General features: G+C 44.4%; 2 protein-coding genes across 8 annotated transcripts in view; one reads left to right on the top strand and one right to left on the bottom strand.

The window, feature by feature from the left end:
• SLC25A26 (solute carrier family 25 member 26) overlaps nt 1-17,565 on the top strand; it is a 164,657-nt gene extending 147,092 nt beyond the window's left edge. For 2 of the 6 annotated variants that reach the window (XM_030802098.1, XM_030802096.1), the window contains 4 exons: nt 520-589; nt 7,130-7,194; nt 8,197-8,270; nt 15,310-15,708. In XM_030802098.1, coding sequence (XP_030657958.1) covers nt 520-589; nt 7,130-7,194; nt 8,197-8,270; nt 15,310-15,427 — 327 coding nt within the window. In that variant the 3' untranslated portion in view covers nt 15,428-15,708. Of the gene's footprint in view, nt 1-519; nt 590-7,129; nt 7,195-8,196; nt 8,271-15,309 lie in introns of all 6 variants that reach the window. The other 4 variants (XM_030802099.1, XM_030802097.1, XR_004027606.1 and 1 more) reach the window with 3 other exon arrangements.
• LRIG1 (leucine rich repeats and immunoglobulin like domains 1) overlaps nt 16,398-22,155 on the bottom strand; it is a 123,011-nt gene continuing 117,253 nt past the window's right edge. Inside the window, exons 14-19 of one of the 2 annotated variants that reach the window (XM_030802094.1) lie at nt 21,480-21,761; nt 20,515-20,934; nt 19,822-19,947; nt 19,037-19,183; nt 18,131-18,415; nt 16,398-18,032 (exon numbers count right to left, since the gene is read on the bottom strand). In XM_030802094.1, coding sequence (XP_030657954.1) covers nt 17,806-18,032; nt 18,131-18,415; nt 19,037-19,183; nt 19,822-19,947; nt 20,515-20,934; nt 21,480-21,761 — 1,487 coding nt within the window. In that variant the 3' untranslated portion in view covers nt 16,398-17,805. The remainder of the gene's footprint in view (nt 18,033-18,130; nt 18,416-19,036; nt 19,184-19,821; nt 19,948-20,514; nt 20,935-21,479; nt 21,762-22,155) is intronic. The other variant, XM_030802095.1, reaches the window with a different exon arrangement.

The following is a 22,155-nucleotide window of genomic DNA, read 5'->3' as shown; positions in this document are numbered from 1 at the left end:
ACAGAATATTACTAATGAAGAAGTCAACTGTTGATATCTGCATGACATGGGTGAATCACAAAATAATTCTGAATCAAAGAAGTTGGATTTAAAAAAATATGTGATCACAATGATAGAACATTCTGGAAAAGGCATACTAATCTAGAATGACAGATCAGATTGCTTAGGGGATAGTGAGGAAGGACAGGAAGGAGGGGTTACATAGGGATACAAGAAAACTTGTGGGTCATGAGTAAGTTCACTATCTGAATTGTGGCTATGATGTTTTGTGTGTGTGCACACACATATGTACTCTCTGAAAATTGTTTACTTTGAGCACTCTAATGTAGCTGTCGCTCTCATTTCTTTGACTTATTTTAGAATGCAGTTAAGTCCTTGGGAAAGTCACTTATGTCATCAGTAAAGAATGCCACCAAAATAGCTTCTCACTTAAGTTCCCATCCCCAGAGCTAACCCACAGGAGGTTCCGATAAATTCAAATATTTAATAACTTGTATTTTTCTTTCTCCTTAAACACAGGCCCTCTGGTCCTGGAGGCAGGATCATGTGGTGGATTCTTGGCAGTCAGCAGTCTGTGGAGCTTTTGCAGGTGCAAAGGATTATATTATACTGGGAAAGACCAAAGAGGGGGAAAAATGTGAAAATATTAACTATGCGAAAACAGCATTCTTTAGAAATTCCAGGTTGTTGAGATGAAGAGCGCTTCACTAGTTGTTTGAGAAAAGAACGTGTCTTAGAGGGGAAAAAAAAAAAAACAAAAACTGCTAAAAAGGTGTCTGCCTGAAAGACAAGCAATTTGTTTTTGACAAATTTTTCTTTTTCTTTTTATCTTTATTAAGGCCTTCACTCAGGCCCTGGAATTATCTTAAAGATGATTTATAAAGTCCTGTGTGGGAAGAGACTTGCTGTGGGTGCAGGGCTCACCATGCAGCTGTCTGCCTTGGGCAGTGCTTAGGGGGTTTAAGCGATTTCTGCAGAAGGCAATGATTCACGGTTTGTGTGACATGTTTGACAGCAGTGTAGATTAACTAGTGTCAGGAGAGCAGAGGCTCCTCCATAACTTACTGGAGGCTAAACTGTGCTGTGTAGGAAGTATGGAGATCTACACATCTGGGCATTTTCGAGACATTAAAGCAAGAGCGAGGTGACAATATGCAATACTGTGTTATCCATCACTGAGTCATATGAATTTTCCAGTGAGGCTTTAATGAGAACTCAAATGCTTTAAAGAGCTTAATAAGTGATATGTTTAAAAGCCTAAGAGAGAAGTATATTTTGTTGTTACAAAGTTAAATTAGAATTATAGTTGAAATACAATGGAAATTTGCCAGAAAAGGAAACTTTTAGCTGAGATGTGAAGCCAGTAGGGGAGGTTTAGGGTATTAACTTTATTGGAAAATAATGATTTTCCAATTTGTTTAATGGTCATTTTTTGTTGTTGTCATGATTGGGAAAACAGAAAATGTTCATTTTGTAGGACTCTTTATTAATAGACTCATTTGACTTTGTAGAATTGATAATCAACAATAAGAATTTTGCCTGTAGACATGAAACCAATCCAGATTGATGATGATGATGATCGTTTCCACATGACACATAGTCATTAGCTGTGTTAAATAAGTAGGTGGTCTTGATTCATTTTCCAGAGGTCAGGAGTCATTATTCCCCAGTCCCTAAGAGAGATGTGCATTTTTGTAGACACTCTCCTGGGCCCTGGGGACAAAATGAGTGCATTATGGAAATTTAGTCATCCTGGATAAGTAAGGCTACTTTTTAAAGTTAGCAATACTATAAAACTTCCATGTGTTGAAATAAGAACATATTCTCTGGTCCTATTCCTTAAATACCCAATTCAGAGATTTGCTTGCAGAGACATCGTTACTATTAAGGAAATTTGCATTAATTACAGTTTCCTTTTCGGAGTAATACTCTGTAATAGACACTAAGCACTTGTATCGTCAGAAGGAGTGAGAGAAGGGAACTTCCTGCCAGACATCCTCTATCTATGTGGTAGGATCCTACCATCCAGGCCCTTCAGTTAAGGTGACTTGCCTGGGGAGTGCGGCAGCACAGCCGGTGCTCCAGTGATGCTGGGGTGTGGAGAAAGGGAGCGAGGTGCCCACGGCTCCACATCTAGCACAGGCTGAGCTGTGTGACTTACAGGATTCTCAAGTCTCTTTTTGGTCCCCAACTCAGGAATGAGGCTTTGGGACCCTCCTGAGTGTCAGTTTCCTTACCTGTAATGTAGAGGCAACAATTCCTATCTTAGGGGATTACTTCAGGGCTTGAGATAATACATGGTTAGTACTCTGTACCCTGCAAAAGCGAGTCGATGTAAGGAATTATTACTATTTCAGTAAGAACAACTAACATCCAGAAAATGAAAACCTACTTTCACAGTAATTCACCTTCTTGATTGAGTGAAGGAATGTCATATCAATAAAGTTACCATACAGAACAGTCTCCTCTAATAGCTCGTAAATTTTAAAATGCCTCCAGTGTAAGCATCTTATATTTTTCTGCTGAAGTTCTGATAAGTGAAGGAGTTTGTCCAAGGCCTGCAAAAAATCTGTTGTCAGTAGAACCACATATATTTAGCAAAAGATAAATATATTTCTTATTTGTATCCCTTATTTTGAAATTTTATTTGGTACAAATGTTGATCCAGAGGAACAGGGTTACTATTTTAAAGCATTTCTGAAGGATAAACATCACTTGAAAATATTCCAATTTGTGAAAAAGTGAGATTCTGTAAGAGTTGCAACATGGTTCTTTACAGAATACAGAGATGAAGGATGTCTTGTGAAGTCCCTTTAAAATACATGCTGCACTTGCAGACTTTACCCTTACATGGCCATAAAAGCAGTGATAAAACTTGCCCTCAAATCAGAAATCAGATTTCTCATCCGCATGTGCTTTTCCAAGTTTAAACTGGCTAAATCATTGCAGATGAACCATTCTGTGTGCCATCCTTGGCACTCTTTCTTGTTCATGCTTGTTTTATAAACTACTTGGCACCGATATCCAAAAATGTCCCGTGAGATTGGAGGTGTTGATGGCTTGTCATGCACAGAAATTTCCTTGGCTTCTGGTCAGGGGTGAAACTAGGGGTATAAAAGGACTTTGCAACTTCCTTGCTTTGAGTTAACTTCTAAACATAAACCATAATGCAGCCTAAGTAATTATGACATTTGGTACTATAGTGATATTTGGTACTCTAGTATATTTTGATCAGTTTCTCATAATAAACACCTCTGTACATTCGCTAGGAGAGAAGAGGATGGGGGAGAAAGAGGCGGGGAAAGAGAGATTGATTGCAATTTCTCCATGGGTTTGAAATTCAAGAATAGGGTGAGGGATTATTTGGATAACAAATGAGAAGGCCTGACACAATCTCTATTAAAATACAAACAAAAAACCCTTTCCTTCTTGTGGATGTGGAAGTCTTCCACATCTGCACGCTTCACTGGAGGTCACGCATAAGAGGGGTATGGCGGTGCTCTTGTCCCTTCCAGACTGATCGGGGCAACGTAGGGTCTGGAGGAGCAACGAATGGCAGCAAGGTTGCCCACGGGTGGGTTCGGGGACTTCCCCATTGCTGCCCCCACATTCTCAGCTGCTGCTCAGAGGTGACAGCTCCAGCCTTATTGTAGGAAAGTGGCTACTTTGTCTTTATGGGTGTTGGGGGAGGGGTGGTTAGGGAATCTGCATTTGTTCCCCAAGGAAATAGGAAATCAGAGTTTTATCATAAAATTTTAGTTTCTCCTGAATCCTGTCCTGGAAAGCAGTTAGCCTAACATTCAATACAAACCTAACTCCAGTGGAGACCATAGAAAACTGTTTCACGGATGCTTTGCCCACAAAAGCAGCCTATAATTGCCGTACCAAATAATTATTTCCTGTCTCATATGTTAGAATGTTCCTTGTATTTATTACCAGTAGCTTACAGTGCCCTTAAATAAAACAGAAAATAACTACATTTTAACTGAAAGTCCTGGCCCCCAGCCCTTCCCCGTTATGACCATTATTCTATTATCTTCACAAGTCCTCCTTACAGCCTTAAAAAGCATTGTGAGGTTTGTGAATGAGAGAAATCTTTGATAGTTGAAGACAGGCAAATTAGTTGATTAGTAACACATAAAATACAGCTTCTCTCATGGTAGTAAAGTGAGGACCTACTGAAGCATACATGTTTCTGTGTGTAACTTTTCTTCATATTACTTTCATGAAACCTAAATCTCCAAGAGAATATTGGTAGGCAGCCACACTAAAGGAATGGTAGATCTTTGCTAATGGCCAAAATAAGTTTGATTTGCAGTAACTAAATTTATTAGATGTTCCTTATCAACCTTTAGGTCTTTTTAATTGGTTTAGTGTCGTTTGTGAACATTTTCACATACGAAAGTGGGTTTTAACAATTGGACAAATTTTAATTTGTCTTATATATGAAAGTCATTAGTATTACTTTTGGAGTCATGATCCAGCTGTGTGGCCTGGGCAAGTAAGTTGGTTGTAAAATGAGAATAGTAACACTGATGCAAATGAGATCAAATAATCAATGAAAGTGCCTAGTGCATTCCTGGCATGCCAGCTATGAAGTAAGCACTGCAGATGCTAGCTCCTACCTTTACCTTTACCTTTCCCTGCCTTTTAGAGGATGAGTTGAAATTTTCAGTTTATAAAAACTATAGACCAGGGTACTGATTAAGCGTTTTCGAGTGCCTGCTGTGAGTGTGGAGGTCTAAAGATACGAAGAAAAATCACTCATTAGCTCTGCCCACCAAAGAAAGAGTTAATTATTTTGTGATTACTGCTGTGAGCCAGATGCTGTTCCAAACATGTTGCATAGGCCCATTTAATTCCCGTGTCATACTACTGTCTGCATTTTACAGATGAGAAAACTGAGGCCACTAGGAGACCAATGGGTAAGCGTCCCAGTTCCAGAGTCAGTACAGACTTAAGATCCCCTCTCAGCTCTGCACTAAGTACAATCTTCAAGTTTTTAGCCTCCATAAGCTTTAGTTCACCTGTAGCATGGGGCTCTAAGAGTCCCTAGCTCATAAGGTACTTCAGCCACAGAATAAGTAATTACCTAAGGCTAGACAGCTGGTAGAACTGGGATTTAAGCGTTGGTCTTTCCAGTTGGAAAGAAGGGTTCCTTCAGGCTAGACCATGCTGCTGGTAAGGGAAACAAAACCACGTCTATTATTTTGGGGTATGGGAAGTTTGGGATAGTAAAGTTTGTTGCCTTTGTGTCTTGTATCTCTTTCCCTTTTCTTCCTTTCTTCGGGGAGATAGGTAGGTAGGTAGGTATGTAGGTAGGTAGGTAGATAGGTAGGTAGGTAGGTAGATAGATAGGTAGATAGATAGATAGATAGATAGACAGACAGACAGACAGACAGACAGATAGGAAGTATTCATGGATGCCGTTGTGTAAGTAAAAGTATATTTACTTTTCCAGGGCAGAATATATGGTTAAAACAGTAGGATTTCAAGACCAGGTCCACCAAAATTTCAAAGTCACAAAGCTTAGCAAGTCTCTGAATTTCAGACAACCTCTGGGTTGAAGATGAAGAGTTTTACATAGTCATAATTTGAAATGGCTAAACCAAAGGGGATTCAAATATTCATGTCAGTTGATAGTACTTATTCCTAAGGTGTGTGATGTTCAGGGGTAACCAGAAATGGACCATGAGAGCATAAATAGGTACACTTTTCAAAAAGTCAGTGTCATAATCAGTGTTACCATATGGAGGAGGCTTGGTATAATCTTATTTCAGCATCATGATTAGATATTTGGCAGAGATCAAATGACCTTTTTGTCCACAAGCTACAAAAGTGAGAAGGAAAGTAGTGCTATTTCTGGAGTATCCTTCACACACGGGTGTCCTGTTGCCCTTATAACGCTATCTCTTTACCCCTAGCTCATGGAAGCTGAATCTTTGTAACACCTTTTAGGGTTTATTATTTCTGTCTCTGTAGGGCCTCTTCGGATTTAGGTTATATCTTTGTACTGCATTAAATGAAATATTGACACCATAAACTTGGTTTATGTTAAAACAGAAAGTCCTTCAAAAAGTCCAGTCTGTACAGTACAGCCATCATGACATTCAGATAATGCAAACATGAGAGAGAAGGTAGGAAGGAAGCCATAATGTGGAATGTGTGCTGAAGCGAGACTCAGGCTAAGAAGATGTAGAAGAGACCTTAGAAAGGTAACTCCGACTAGCCTGCTATCAGGAGCCTGTGAAACAGAAAAAGCTTTGCTCCTGTAATTCAAAGAATCCAGCCATGTATACCCAAAATCTCCACAATGTCACATGTGACTCTGTTTGTCCATTTTGCTATATGCAAAGCAGAAATGATAGACGCATTTTGGAGTCACTTTAAAGAACAGTGGTACACGCTTGGCGTGGTGGTTCATGCTTGTAATCCCAACACTTTGGGACGCTGAGGCAGGAGGAGTGCTTGATGCAAGGAGTTCAAGAGCAGTCTGGGCAACATAGCAAGACCCTGTCTCTACAGAAAATTTAAAAATTAGCCAAGTTTGGTGGTACGCAGTTGCAGTCCCAGCCACTCAGGAGGAGGCTAAGGTGGAAAGATCACTTGAGCCTAGGAGGGTGAGGCTGCAGTGAGCTATGATCACACCACTGCACTCCAGTCTTGGTGAGAGACAGTGAGAACCTGTCTTTTCACAAACAAACAAAAAAGGCAATGGCCCATAGAAAGTCTTGAACCCTTTGAGAACCATTAGGAGCAGTTTGTCTCACATATTGAGAGTGGGCATCTGGCCATATACATGTATGTCATATGTGTACACATTCATCATGTACATAAACATACATACACACTCATTAGTTTGCTAGTTAATGAAAGAGCAAGATAAATTATGGAGCCTTCTGTTTTTCACCTGAGTGGGTAGGGCATTTTCTTCTCTCGTGCAGTTCTGTATCACTGCAAAAGAAAAGAAGCGTGTGGATAAAGATTGTGCATGTGTGCATCCTGTTCTTGAATCAGCCAGGTGTACATAATGATGAAGTGATGTCGGCAGTCAGGAATTCTAAAAATTACAAAATTATATAATACAGTAAACAGTATCTCACTTGGGTGTTGGGTATTATTTGCACAGGTGGATTTGCCGCTGCAGTCACCACCCCTCTAGATGTGGCAAAGACGAGAATTATGCTGGCAAAGGTAAGTGGTGAAATAATGTAATGGAGATACTTGAGATGCTTGTATCTGTTAGCACTAGGACTACAGGTATATAAAGTGAACACAAATGGCTACCATTTACCTGTACTAGCATCTTATGCTACCTCTGGAACCTCTAACCAAACCTCCATTGATGGAACAATATCCCCAGTGTCTATATAATATTGTACCATTTCACAGTCATTTTCACCTATGTTATGTAAGCACATAGGGCGGGTAGGGCCACTGCCTGGCAATACTATCTTTAGATAAACTCAGTTTTTACTGGTGACAAAGCTAAGGCTCACAGAGGTTGACGAGCCTCCTGCCATGTGGCAGGTAAGTGACAGGCTTTGAACCTAGGGGCACAGTTGGCCTTAACTGGATGGGTTAAGATAGTTGTCAGAAATGTTGAAACCATTTTGTTTAAGAGAAAAATTGTTTTAAAAAACCCCACTAGATAGAGAGTTGAAAGAATGCTGTACGTGTAACATACCTGAACTGAACCAAAACAAAAAAGTCCTATCTTTGTGGAAAAGTAGAACAAACATGGGCCAAATTTTAGTATGGAGGCGGCAGGATCCAACCTAAGAATGTTAATCACGTTTTAAATGGAACATTTAAACGGCACTCTATTAAATATGCTTATTAGCTGTTTAGGCAAGTTTCATAGTTGTAGCATTTACACTAATGATTCCCCGCCCTCCTCACATTGCTTCATAGTGCTTCTGTCTTTTTCCTGTTAAATAGTTCATCAGTCATCTCGTGAGCTCTGATCAGCAGCCTCCCGTGTGGCGTGGGCCACATCCCTGCTTGCCTGCATGTCTGAGTGTAAGCGCTTCTGGGCAAGCGAGCCAGGTCCTGATTGCCAAGAGACTACCTGCTATCTAACACTGTGTTCTAGATGAGGGTGATGGGGAGCTGTGTGTCTCAGGCTGTCTGAGAGGCAAGTGTGTGATTGGGAGCTTCAGAAGATAACGGGTTTCTCTTTGTCTGTTCACACAGGCTGGCTCCAGCACTGCTAATGGGAATGTGCTCTCTGCCCTGCATGGGGTCTGGCGGTCACAGGGGCTGGCAGGGTAAGACGAGGAATGCCTTCCTCTCCACCACTCCTCCTCCTTTAGCCTGACTTTGGATGAACACCTCCCCTTCCCTTCTGCTTATGTTCTGCGTTGAGGTTCTATATATTGTGCAAAATATTATAGTTGATATTGTGTATATGAGCTAACATGACAAATCAAATCGACGCTGTATTCCAGCCAGGCCGTTCTCAGCCTTGCACATCTTGATGTTAGATGGAATTCACATGTGTGGCCCTCACCAGGGTCTGGGCTGCAGCAGTGATGAAATGGGCTTCTGGTTACACAGTGCAGAAATACAAGGGAGTGAAGGTAACATTGTTAGAAGAAAGCATTTGTGGTTTTGAGGCTTTTAACTATTACTAGTAACAAATTACCTTGAATGTACCATAGTGCAGGTGGGATGACTCCACAATTAGCATCAATTGAGAACCACTGTGCTACAGAAGTGCCTCAGACTTCTAGCTTCATGTCCTAAAAGCTGTCTCTGCAAGATTGCAACATTGCTTTGACACCTTAAACTTGTAAAGCCGCCTGAATGTTGAGATCTTACAGGCATGTGAAATTAGGGTTTTCCCTTAGGGACCATATACCAGGGATTTTCTTGCAAGAGCAAAGCAGTGGCCTCCCTTTGCAGAGGGTCGGCAGCTGCCTGGACTTCAGGCGTCTCATCTGGCAGTGCCACCTCCTCAACCTGATGCCGAGTTGGATCAGTTATGTGATTGTAGTTTTTGTGTACCTTTGGCAGTTTTAATCTCAGCTATTTGATGGTCTGGAGGACATGAAGTAGGTGAGTCAGGCCCCAGTTAAGGTTTTTATAGGACAGCAGCCCATCCTAGATTGAAATTTTCCAGTTGGAAGTTTGAAAAGTAGGTGATATTGGATGGTTTTGTTGAATGTGACAACTCTGAGGGATTGATGTTGGGTGTGTGAAGGGTGTCACGGTTTTGAAACAAGAACTGGGGCAAAGCCAGAGGAATAATTGGCTGTTGACGTCTAGTGAGAGTGTGGGAAGGGCCTAGTGGGGGCGTGTGTGCTGGGAGCCTGCCACTTAGGGCTGCCATATTGTGAGGGATGCTTCTAACTGTGGCACATTAATTCTGCTGCTAGTTCCACAGCAAACAAAGGAATGGTGTGAGAAAAAAATGAGTCCTGAAGCTACTTAGCCAGTAGCAGGTAAAAGGTCCTTATGGGCCAGGTGCGGGGCTCACACCTGTAATCCCAGCACTTTGGGAGGCTGAAGCAGGAGGGTCGCTCGAAGTTAGGAGTTTGAGACCAGCCTGGGTAATATGGCAAGACTCTGTCTCTAAAAAATAAATAAATTAGCCTGGTGTGGTGGCATGCACCTGTAGTCCCAGCTACTCAGGAGGCTGAGCGATCGCTTGAACCCGGGAAGTCGAGGTTATAGTGAGTTAAACTGCGCTACTGCCCTCCAGTCTGGGTGACAGAGCAAGACCCTGTCTCAAAAAACAACAACAAAAAAGTTCTTATGTGTTTCAAATAGCAATTGGGCTACATACATGGAGAAGTCACATTCAGTGGCTTTTTTAGGCTGTAAAGCCAAACTGCCAGATTTCACTGTCTTACCGATTTCAGTGTAGTTCATGTTTGATTCTGTGGCATCTATTGGGCAAACCACTTCAATTGACCTTAGCTTTAGCTTTGTGGAGCTGTGCATAGCCGCAGCCCCTCAGCCTTTTCTGGAGACAGTGGTGGCACGTGGGGATGGCATGATCGACTGGCAACCCCATGGCCCCAAAAGCTGGTAGGAGTAGATGGTTGAAGATAATCTTCCCTGTCCTGGTTGTGGCATCTCTTATACTTGATGTTATAAAACTAAGCAGTGCTAGAAATACAGGCAGAGGAGGGGTGTCTTCCTCAGGTCAAGGGCCTGTCTCTGTCCCCATTGTCAGCTCTGTAAAGGTCGTGTGGATTTTTTTTTTGCTTATCTATCTTCTGAAAGTCTCAGAAGTTACGGGCTCTGGTCAGTCTGTACAGTGTACTTAAGAGCATTACAGACAGCAGCGGTTGTCACTTAAGGGAGTTTCCATTAGCCCCTTATTAATGATAAAAGACAATAATTTGCCTAAAAAACAGTCACAGAAAAACCTGGGTGGCTGTTGTGAAGAGGTCCCAGGCACCCTCAGCCTGAAGGTATCTCCGCCGGCTTCCTCTGTTAGGTCTGCAAGCACTCAGAGCTGCTGCCGCCTCCTGTCTCCTCCCCTGGGCGTGCACTAAGTTTACCAGGTACTACTTGGGTTTTCCAGCAGACACCATCTCCTCACCTTAGGATGGAATGGTGCTGCCCTCTCGGGGTCAAGTCATGTGGCGACCACTTTTATCTTTCCGTGCGGTCCACGCAGGTGAAGACCTTGTTCTGGCACATACTGGGAATATACATATAAACAAATATATTACTAAGCAAACACCGCGTGTTCATTCAGCCCAGTAGCCGAAGGCAGATGGGGAGCCTGCCCACCCCGGATGGCCCCTTTCTGGTTTTCTTCACTCATCAGCTGGCTGTTTTTGTTGACTGTGCCCTTTATGTAGTAGCTGCCCCTGCCGTGAGCATCCCTTTCTGCCTGGCATTGTAAGTTGCTTACATTTGCTCTCATTTAATCTGTGGGCACTAGAACACGCTCCTGCTCAACTCCAAAGTCTTCACCTGCGAGACTGGCTGGGGCCCTCACTGTACAAATGACTCCACGTTAAGGCCGTAATTACGTTAATAGATTCAGTGGTCATCTATTGAAACCATAAACTGCTTCCATCTGCCTCTTGCCAGGAGCAGCTGAGCTTGTGAGTGGCAGAAGCTGAAGAAGACACTGGCGTTTAGAAATAAGTAAGGTAGTAAAGGCAGGAGAACTTTGTGGCCGGAGTGGTCTCCCGCAGCTCGGCATCTACTGGCCACCTGTCTAGCACCCTTTCCTTCGTAAGGTAGGAACAGGGAGGCTCATCTGTTTTTCAGGCGGGAAGGACATAGTGGTAATTTATGAGTTTCTGTCCTCACCACCTACCCCATGCAAAAACAATTTGCATGATGGTGATATTTTTTTTTTTGAACCAGTGTAGTTGGCTTTTCAATACAATTTTCATGGTTATTTTTGGACAAGTAATCGGGGTCCTTAATTTTATGTGCAGTATTGTAATGATTTAAATCCGTAGCTAGCTAACTAAAAGGGCCCACAAAACTCTTCTTAAGTGTCTCATTTTCCTTAGAAGTGCCAAGTGCTGCAAACAGAGGGAGGCTGCTTGGCCTCCCCCAAGAGCTCAAAGGTGTTGGGAGAAAGGATGCAGTCAGGTGCTGGGAGCAGCCTGCGGGGACCGTCTTCCTGCCAGGCCACCAGCCTGCTTGTCACAGGCTTTTCTTACATCTTAAAGGATGCATAGCTAGTGTTGGCATACTTGACCATTTTCAGTTTTCTTCCATAGACCTAACCAGAAGTCTTTTCATTGGCATATGCACTAGTTTTGTCTTCATTAACTCTTTCTGCTTACAGAAGTAATACAGGCATATTTTGTTTAATTGCACTTCTCAGTGCACTTTTTTTCCAAATTGAAGGTTTGTGGCAACCCTGCGTTGAGCAAGTCTTGCAGAGCCTTTTTCCAATAGCAGATGATCACTTTGTGCCCGTGTCACATTTTGGTAATTCTCACCTGTCAAATATTTTCATTATCGTATCTGCTATGGTGATCTGTGATCAGCCATAGTTGATGTTACTATAATTGTTTTGGGGCATCACACACTGTGTCCACCGAAGACGGCAAACTTAATCGACAAATGTGGTATGGATTCGGGCTGTGTCACCAACTGGCCATTCCCTGTCTCTCTCCCTTAGGCCTCTATTCTGCGAGACACAATATTGCAGTTTTAGGCCAATTAATAATCCTCCCGTGGCCTCTAAGTGCTCAAGTGAAAGGAAGAATCACACCTTTCTCATTTTAAATAAAAAACTCAGGCCGGGCATGGTGGCTCACACCTGTAATCCCAGCATTTTGGGGGGCCAAGGTGGCAGATGGCTTGAGCCCAAGAGTTCAAGACCAGCCTAGGCAACATGCCAAACCCTGTCTCTACAAAAATTACAAAAATTAGCTGGGCATGGTGGTGTGTGCCTGTAGTTCTAGCTACTTGGGAAGCTGAGGTGGGAGGGTCACCTGAGCTCAGCAGGCAGAGGTTGCTGTGGGCCATGATCGTGCCACTGCACTCCAGCCTGGGTAACGGCAAGACCTTATCTCAAAAAAAAAAAAAAAATTAAAAATAAAAGCTGGAAATAAATTTAGTGAGCAAGCATGTGGAAAGCTGAGATGGGCCAGAATCGAGGCCTCTTGTGACAGTTAACCAAGTTGTAAATGCAAAGGAGAAGTTCTTGAAGGAAATGAAAAGTGCTATCCAGTGAATACACAAATGATAAGTGTAACAGCCTCAATGCAGATACGAAGAAAGTTTGAGTGGTCTGGATAGAAGGTCAGACCAGCCACAACATCCCCTTAAGCCAAAACCTAATGCAGAGCAAGGCTAACTCTCTTCCCTGAAGGCTGAGAGAGGTGAGGAAGCTGCAGGGTTTGAAGCTAGGAGAGGTTGATTCATGAAGTTTAAGGAAAGAAGTCATCTCTGTAACACAGAAGTGTAAGGTGAAGTGGCAAGTGCTGATGGAGAAGCTGCAGCAAGTTACCCAGATCTAGCTAAGATCATCGATGAAGGCACTAACACGAAACAACAGATTTTCAACGTAGATGAAACAGCCTTCGATTAGAAGATGCCATCCAGGACTTTCCTAGCTAGAGAGGAGACATCAATGCCTGGCCTCAAAGCTTCAAAGGACTGGCTGACTCTCTTCTTAGGGGCTAATGCAGCTGGTATTTTTAAGTTGAAGCCAGTGCTCATTGACTCTTCTGAAAATCCTAGAGCCTTTAAGAGTGATGCTAAGTCGACTCTGCCTCTGCTGTAGAAATGGAACAACAAAGCCTGAGCGACAGCACATGTGTTTACAGCATGCTTTCTTGAATATTTTAAGCCCACTGCTGGGACCTAGTGCTCAGAGGAAAAGATTCCTTTTAAAATATTACCGTTCATTGACAGTGTACCCTGGTCACCCTGGAGTTCTGCTGGAGATGAATGTTGTTCTCATGCCTGCTATCAACATCCATTCCTTAGCCTGTGGATCAAGGAGTTACTTTAACTTTCAGGTTTTATTAAATTTCAGAAGGCTACAGCTGCATCAACAGTGATTCCTTTGCTGGATGTGGGCAAAGTAAATTGGAAGCCTTCTAGAAAGCAGTCACCATTCTAGATACCAGTGAGAACATTAGTGGCTTCATAGGAGGTCAAAATATTGACCATGCTAGGACTTTGGAAGAAGTTGATTCCAATCCTCATGGCTGACTAGTGGAGGGAAACACATACTAGATGTACTGGAAATAGCAAGACCACTATAGTCAGAAGTGGAGCCTGAAGATGTGATGAATTGCCACAATCTTGTGATCAAACTTGAACGGATGAGGAGTTGGTTCTTATGGGTGAGCAAAGAAAGTGATCTGTTGAGATGAATCTACTCCTGGTGAAGATACGGTGAACACTGTTGAAATGACAATAAAGGATTTAGAATATTTCATCAATTTAGTTGAGAAAACAGTGGCAGAGTTTGAGACAATTGACTCCAGTTTTGAAAGAGGTTCTACTGTGGGCAAAATGTGTTGTGTGCTACAGAGAAATCTTTCATGAAAAGAAGAGTCCATCAGTGCAACAATTATTATTTTTAGAAATTTCCACAGCCACTCCAACCTTCAGCAGCCACTACCCTGGTCAGTTAGCAGCCATCATTCAAAGCAAGACCCTCTACCAGCCAAAAGATTACAATTTACTGCAGGCTCAGATGCTTGTGAGCATTTTTTAGCAAAGCATTTTAAAATTAAGGTATGTACAATTTTTAGACATAATTGCTACTGCATACTTAATAGACTATAGTAGAAACGTAACTTTTCTGTGCCCTGGGAAACCCAGAAATTTGAATGGCTTGCTTTATTGCAATATTCACTTTATTATGGTGGCCAAACTTGGCCTGGGACCAAACTTGAAATATCTCTGAGTCATGCCTATACTCTTGGTTTCAAAAGGTTCAAAGGTTATGGAAGCATGGGCCAGGAATGTGTCCTGTAATCCACAGGCAGCAGGCATTCAGTTTAGGATTTAAGACACATCCCTGACTTGCCTTTTAGATACGGAATCATAGCCCTTGGACTTAGTTTTTTAAACCTGTTTTGTAATTTTTTTATGTTGGCATCTGTAGATTTCCTCATCTTTATCAGCTACATAATCATCCACTGTATGTTTATACTGTGCCATAACTTAGATCACCATCAGCAATGCCACAATGAAAATTTTTGAATATCTGAGTACGTATGGGGACGGGGGGCTGTTTTAAAGAATGAATCCCCAATTTATATCCTCGTGGCATTGTAGTTTTACTTTGCATTGCTCTGATTATTCTACATTGCACCTTGGCTGATCAGCAGCCTTCTGTGATACCAGGGGACTGTGCAGGTGGAGGCATGCTGCCGTCTTCACAGCCACAGCCCATTTGCCTTTCATGCCTTTAGACAGAAAAGGAACACAGGGAATCCATGGAGGTTCAAGTTGTTGTTGTGACGTCATGTTTTGCGGTCTCGAAGGACAAAATGCAACTGAGTCAGTGGGCGGAGCAGCAGCATTGCCCAAAAATCTCTTCACTGAGCAACCCCTGGAGACCACTTTAGAGGTGTGGGCTGGGAAGTGCCTTCCAGCCTTACCTAGGATTCAGCTCTTTAACGCCTTTTTTTAAAAAGTCAGTTTCATCTTTCAAAGGGAAAAATGGCATGAAAGTTTTAGAACTCTTGTTGGGACAGAGCCATTACTTGCCTTATTTGGGAGTGTTCACAAGTAAGCTGTTTGGTAGTCAGTCACTAATGAGCATGGTGTATTGAGCTGAGCAAGCTGTGGGTACTGCAATTTAACCTTTTTTTAAAATACACACAACATTAAAAATCCTGTTTTTTCCCCTAGATTATTTGCAGGTGTCTTCCCTCGAATGGCAGCCATCAGTCTGGGAGGTTTCATCTTTCTGGGGGCTTATGACCGAACGCACAGCTTGCTGTTGGAAGTTGGCAGAAAGAGTCCTTGAAGCAGAGACAGCCTCACCTCCACTTCTGTCAAGAGAGGGGCCTGCAGTGTAAACCCTCTTCCGCTGAGCAGCTGTCTGAACTATAGGCCCCAGTGCTGAAGACCGGTTCTGCTAAGATGCCGGCATCGAGATTGTGCCATCTGTGGTATAGGCTGGCTGGTATGAAGTCACTGGCCTGTATGCCAGAGAGCTAAGAGAAGAAAACGGGGTCTGTGGCGGTACTCAGAACCTCTTAATAAATAAGTTTGGTAATGCTGAGGCCAGGCCTTTTAGAGCTTTCATTTGATCTGTATCTGATCTTTCACTTCCTGCCACCTGATGGTGGATTCAGCAGAAGGCAAGATAGTTATAATTTTAAAAGAATAGCTTGTTTGGGAAAAGGAGACTTGGGGAAGAAGTTGTATATGTGGGTGTTTCTGCCCCTAGTTAATTCCTGTTGTGTAAGGGTAGGTTTTGTTGAAAAAGAATGAACTACAGGTGCATAGCAAGCACTCTTTCTGGGTAAGTGGGCTGCTGGTTTTAATTACCCTCAGGTTTCACCCATAAAAACACACAATTGTATTATTTTACAGAGATGTGTCCAGCGCCCCCTGTGGTGTGTGAGAGAAAGCAGCTGCAACTCAAGTGACTATGACTAGGTGGGCCCAGCTGGCTTCGTGCAGGAGGGCACGGTGGGTGAGCCATTCTCATGTCAAGCTGAAAGGAGGGCCTGGGCCAGCTTTGAAAACAGCGTTGCTAGAAGTAGGCAGGATGAAATGGGAAGGTCACCACACTTTGGGATTTTAGAGCTTGACTAACAAGCTCCAGATGTAGAAAAATTCAGAACAAAATCTCAGGAATCTAGCAGTGTTGTCTGCCCTGGAGCAAACAGTATATGACTTTGCTTTGCCTAGTTTTTTTTTTCTTTTTTGGGGAAAGATAATTAAAGGCAGAATGACTGCGTTTGTAAAAGAAGGACCACCAACTATACTGACATTTATAAATGAACCTTTATTAAAGACACTTCAATGCCATTTGTTAGACACTTCAATATTTTACATGGTTTTCAATGTACACTGTACCAAAATTTCTATAAATAAATAACTTTGTACATAAAAGTAATACTTCCTCTTTCACATTGCCTCTCAGAAGCAGCAAATTCACATATTTTGTGGAAGTAAGATAGTTAACTGTCAAGAACAAAATTCTAAATGTGCTTACCTTTTGAACAGTGATGACACCTGACAGTAATTGTTAACTATTTTCTCAGTAACTCCCTTCAGCTTTTGGCCAAAGGAACATTTTGTTTCTATGTAAGTTTTACTAAATTACACATTGGCACTCACAAGATGGTTAGCTACCAGTCTCAAAAGTGCAAATATACCCAGAACCCAGGTCACGGGCTAAGTCTTTTCCAGTCCCAGCTCAGTTTCATCTGTGCAAAGGAATGGCATGGACAGGCCTGCTCTGGATCCTTAGTAGAAATAAGGTAGCCCTGAAAAGTAAGAACTTCCTCCTTTCTGTACCCCAAGGCCAATGTAATACTCATTATATTGGCAGAACGAAAACATCACTATAGAAAAATCCACAGGTACCAACACCAGCAGCCTTTACCTTAATTTAAAAGTCTCAAATAGCAATCGAATGATACTGAGAAGGCCACATTTGCTTTTATCATAAAATAATCTCAAGAGAAGGAGGAAATTTTGCTTGTGATGGATTAACAACCCTCATTCTGCGCCCTAAAGACAGGACTTAAACCTAAAAGGAAAAGCCATTCACTGCAAGGGTGGATGGCACCTGCACCCCTGGCTCTACAGGGAGGCCTGTTGCAGGGGCATCCACACATGAGCAGTGCTCACCTGAAGCTCCTTCCAGCGCATGTGGAGTCCGACCGCGCAGCAGCCTAGGGGTCTATGAAGTGCAATATAAATCCAAGGCCTTCCATCCCTCTTATACCCCCACCAAAAACTCCTGCAAACAAATGTGGTTGTAGCCTCTATAAACTCCAGCCATGCATTAAGGCACCAGAATTATTATTTCCCCACCCCCCTCCAAAATTAAACAGCAACCTGATATGAAAAATAATATTGTCAAAATTGTGTAATTTTTTTCTGTTAACCATGCACTAAAGATTAAAATAGCCTCTGAAAAAGATATATATGAAATCTCTGAAAACTCTTATGTACAATGATAGCAAATACTTTTTCTGCCTTTTGTACACAAATCCCCTCTTGCGTTTCTGTGCTTCAGATGCAAGTCCTGTGAGCGACTGATACTCCACATGGAAGTTACAACTATGTACAGATGAGTGACGCTTGAACCCAAGCTTCCTCACAGCCTCTCCTACCTCTCTTTCCTGTAGAGACTGGTATGACAAGAACTGAGGTAGACAAAACCTAGCTTTTTGGTGCCAACAGCAGTGGCACCCTCTGTTTCCCGGGGAGCTGTCCGGTCAGTGGCATGGACTCGGGACTGGAGTCACATGCTTTGGGGAGGTGGCCATTGGAAACAAGCAAGTGCTGGGCTTCCGTGTGCTCTGGACTGCCTGAAGTTAACAAAGATGCAGGCTGTAGCTCTGTGGAGTCCGGGTCATACGACCTTGCTAAAGTCCAGGAAGAATCCCCTACAAGGAAAGAAAGGACCTGTCAGACCCCCACTTGACCGTTTAAGCAGCTCCCAACCCACCTGTTAGTAACTCCTCAGAAGACAGTAAAAAGTTACCTTTCCCATCTAGAGATGCCAGTGGCTTTTTCTTCACAGCCGTCAGCATTCTATCGTGGTTACTGGGGTAGAGCGACCCCTGGCACTCAGGGCAGGACCCAGCGGCAGTCCCGCTGCACTGGTGATGTGGAGAATGCTCTTGGTCACTCCCACCCGGCTCTGGGCCATTTGGCACACTTGGCTGCGTGCTGTCTCTGGACACAGGCTGGGGGTGGAAGGCTTGTTCCCTGGAGTAACAGTCCACTTCAGTGTTGCAGTCACTGCATACGACCCGGCCACCCTGTCCTGAAGGACAGCGCCAAAGATGGGTTAGAGCCACTGCCGTGGGAGTCTTCATCCTCACACACAGGACAGCTGCTCAGCTCCACTGTGCACGGTGAGAACCCTGACTGCAAACACTGTATGCATGCTTCCTCTTTCTCCCAACTATGTCCCCAGAAAAAGGACTGGGCAAACACCAAGCCACTCATGAACTGTGGGGTCTTTCGTGTTTACAGTGAGTTTCATACTCAGAGAATGTAGTCTTACTGCTTCAGGGGGGAAAAGCCATTAGCGTTAGGTACCATGCAGCGTTGGGTCTTTTCAACAATTAGAAATTAAGCCTCAAAATAGCCCTGGTGAAAAAGTGCTGACTGAAACTCTACACTTCGTTTGTGCCTTGCCCCTTATTTAAGTTGCTTATAAATCTAGAAAATGCATGCTCAGGCTTACCATGCCATAGAATTATTTAGGAGAAACTATCCTGCAATTAAGAGAGCCAGGCCTGAGCTTCCCATTTATATACTGAATACCAAATTTGGAGACAGCTGTGGACTAAGAATGTGTCTCCCCCTTTGATATAGTGACTAGGTCACCCCAAATTTCCATTTCAGAAAGAAACTACTTCCGATGGGAAGCATCTCATACCCATCTTATGTGGCCCAGGTGTCCCTTCAGCTTTCCCCATGGCTTTCCACGGCTCTTTGTGATACCCAGCACAGAGCTTTGGCTGCCTGCAGGCAACGCTGTGAGCGTCAACCTCTGGAAAGTGGCTTGCATCTCTTGGACAGGCACCTGCAGTGGATTCCGACATGATTAGAAACTCTGGGCTTGGTATTTCACAGTAAGCCTTATGAAAGGAATGAGCAAGGCCACTAGAACAGTCATTTGTTAAAAAGTTCTTCAGACTGGTGGGGCTGCTGGTCTGGCAAGCAGTGGGTTTTCTACTTCTACCTCCCAGCAGGCAGGCCAGCCTTGGGAAATGAGCAGCTCTCTCAGGGTGAGCCTCTACGGCCTCAGGCAAGTGCTCAGGGGCCCCCACCGTTGGATGTACCTCCTCCTGCTGACAGCTTTCCAGTGTAAGACTGGATCACAGAGCAGACCTGGGCACGTTCCCCATGTAAGGAATGGGTTGGCTGGGTTCATGCACTGTAATGCCCTTTCCAGCTGCTACTCCAGGCAAGCCTACTTTATCCTGCCAGGGAGATGCTAAGCCCAATCCAGTGGCTTCCTGGGGGGACAGGACTTTAAAACCTTGGAGAACTCATAAAGACTGGGTCCAAAATAGCAGCCCTTAGTCATACAGCCTTCTAGTTCACCAAGTTTGCCCCATCTAATGCCAGGTACCTGTCCTGTAAAGAGCTGGAGGCCACCTCCAGCACCCGGAGACACAGTCACAGCAGAGCTCTGCTTCATGGTTACTGAGGCCTTACCATTGCTCTCAATGTGCCCACTGGCCTGAGGGCCACCCTCGGTCCTGACCACGGTTTCTTGTCGGTCAGAAAGGGTCCCCTGAGAAGAGAGGTAGCTTGGAACATCTGGCGGCACGATGGTTTCATCTGCAAGGAGACAGAACAAATAAAACACCAGGGTCTCGGTGACAAGAAATGCAGACACACGTTCATTGTCAAGCTCAGAAAGGGGATCCTCCCAGTGACGACCATCAGGGCTGTGCAGAGAAGGCATATGGAGTCCATGTACGTAACAGGCCCTCCCAGAGCCTGCTCAGCCTTACTGTACACCCAGTGTGAAGAGCACAGCCGGCAGATGCCAGATGCCACAAGAAGTGGAGACCAGTGACGGGAAAGATGCTGGGGCTCACAGAAGCACCGCGCTGGGAGATTGTTTCAGGAACAACCTACTACGTGGCAGCAGGGCCTGTGCATAGGTGGCCTCTGAGTTACCAAGGAGAGGGAAAACTGCAGGGTGCATCAGTTACTTATATTTGAGAGTATTCCTGTTTAAGGTAAAGTTCCTCAAAGTTAAAATGGAATTAGTGGCACTAAAGCCTCAGGAGTTCTGAACACACTGCGATTCTTTCAAAAGCCACTGGAACCCGGCCCAGTTCCCCAGCATCACTGCCATTCCTCCCTCCTTGAAAGTCAGCTCTGCTGGCAGGGCCTGACCTGTGTTGGTGACACTGTACTCTTCACTCTTCTTCCTGGTCTGGTAGATGATGCACACCCAGACCAGTGACGTCAGGACGATGCTGCTCACGACGGCGATAGTGAAGATGCCTACCGTGGTCCCATCCTTCCTGCAGCCTGCTGCGGGCAAGACGGTCAGCTGGCTGTGAGCTCGCTCCGTGCCCAGGGTGTTGGACATCTCACAGGTGTATCGGCCCGTGTCCTCTGCCACCACGTTCTGAACCACAAGGAGCTGGTTGTCAGGGGTCAAGTGGTGGCGCTCAGTGAGGCTCAGCGGGTGGTCCCCCTTAAACCAGGTGATGCGGGGTGGAGGGTTCCCCGTCGCTTTGCATTGGAAGGCCACCGTTTCTCCAACAGATACCACACGGTCTTCCAAGGGCACCGCCAAGGATGGGGTCTCTACAAGAGGACAACAGAGAGAGATCTTAGTCATTCTCAGGGCCTCGGTTGCTCTGGCTCTGCCCTGTCTTCTGGACAACGGACAATCCAACATATCAGTGAGATGCATCTGAGATTTTGTCTCAGAGTGGCAAGCTTTGGAGAAGACCCTTCAACTCACTGACTAAGTTATCTCCATTCTCGGAGTGGCTTCCACAGGGACAGTGAACCTCTGCTGATGGAATAGCCCCTGCTATTCCCTAACTAACTAACTGTCCTGTGTCAGGCCTGTGTCCTCATTCTTGACCAAGCCCACATCTATCCTGTCCAATTCTTAAAATGTTCTGTAGCTAAACCCTGTGAAGACTCTTAATTCACCAGCTATCATTTCTTTTAAAGAGACAGAACCACTTGTTTAAGAAAAATTAACTCAAAAAGCAGCCGCAAATTTCAAACAGGGTCGAAAGGCCCACAACGCATACCACCCCTGGCCACACAGAGCATTTGAGAGTCTGTCTCTCTCACACACACACACACACACACACACAGTGGAGCAATAGCCAAACCTAAGACAGTCAGGGTGGCATTAGCTGAAATGGAGCCGGCTGAGTTCTGGGCAGTACAGCTGTAAACCCCTGCGTCATCTATTTTCACATCAGTGATGAAAAACACGTCGTCATCTGGCATGACATGCATGCGTCGCTCACGGGCAGCGGGGAAATCCGTGCCTCCATCCTTCTGCCAGGCAATCTGAGGGTTTGGGTGACCTGTGGCAGCACATTCAAGGCGGGCCATGGTGGTGGTCCGGATGGTTATGTCATGGGGCGTTTTGGTGAATGACGGCAACACTGGAAAACAAAACGTATACAGGGTCGGGTTATGGGACAGCTAGATGCAAAACGAGGAAGTCCTCTGGCAAACACCTACCTGTCACTGTGCCCAGTGCCAGTTCACTTCCTTTCTCCCAATGTCTGCCCAGGACCACTCCTGCCACCTGTGAATCGGGAACCCCCAGCTTCTCCCACCACAGTTGGAACACTTCCATCAGCCTTGCCTTGTACACCCTATGCTGGCTATAGTCCCTTCAAAGCAAAGGCTTTTACTCTACATGGCAACGCCTATACGGGGATTGCAGGGGGTGCCCATCCACACTAGGCAGGCCTGATGCTTGCCTGCTTTACCCACAAGAGAGAGGCTGTGGAGATGGAATTAATTACAGAGGGAAGGTGGGCGTGCCTCCAC

This window comes from Nomascus leucogenys, chromosome 21 (genome assembly GCF_006542625.1).
Source record: "Nomascus leucogenys isolate Asia chromosome 21, Asia_NLE_v1, whole genome shotgun sequence".
Taxonomy (NCBI): Eukaryota; Metazoa; Chordata; class Mammalia; order Primates; family Hylobatidae; genus Nomascus; species Nomascus leucogenys.
The sequence above is the reverse complement of the archived record's forward strand: the minus strand, read 5'-3'. Positions and strand labels throughout refer to the sequence as shown.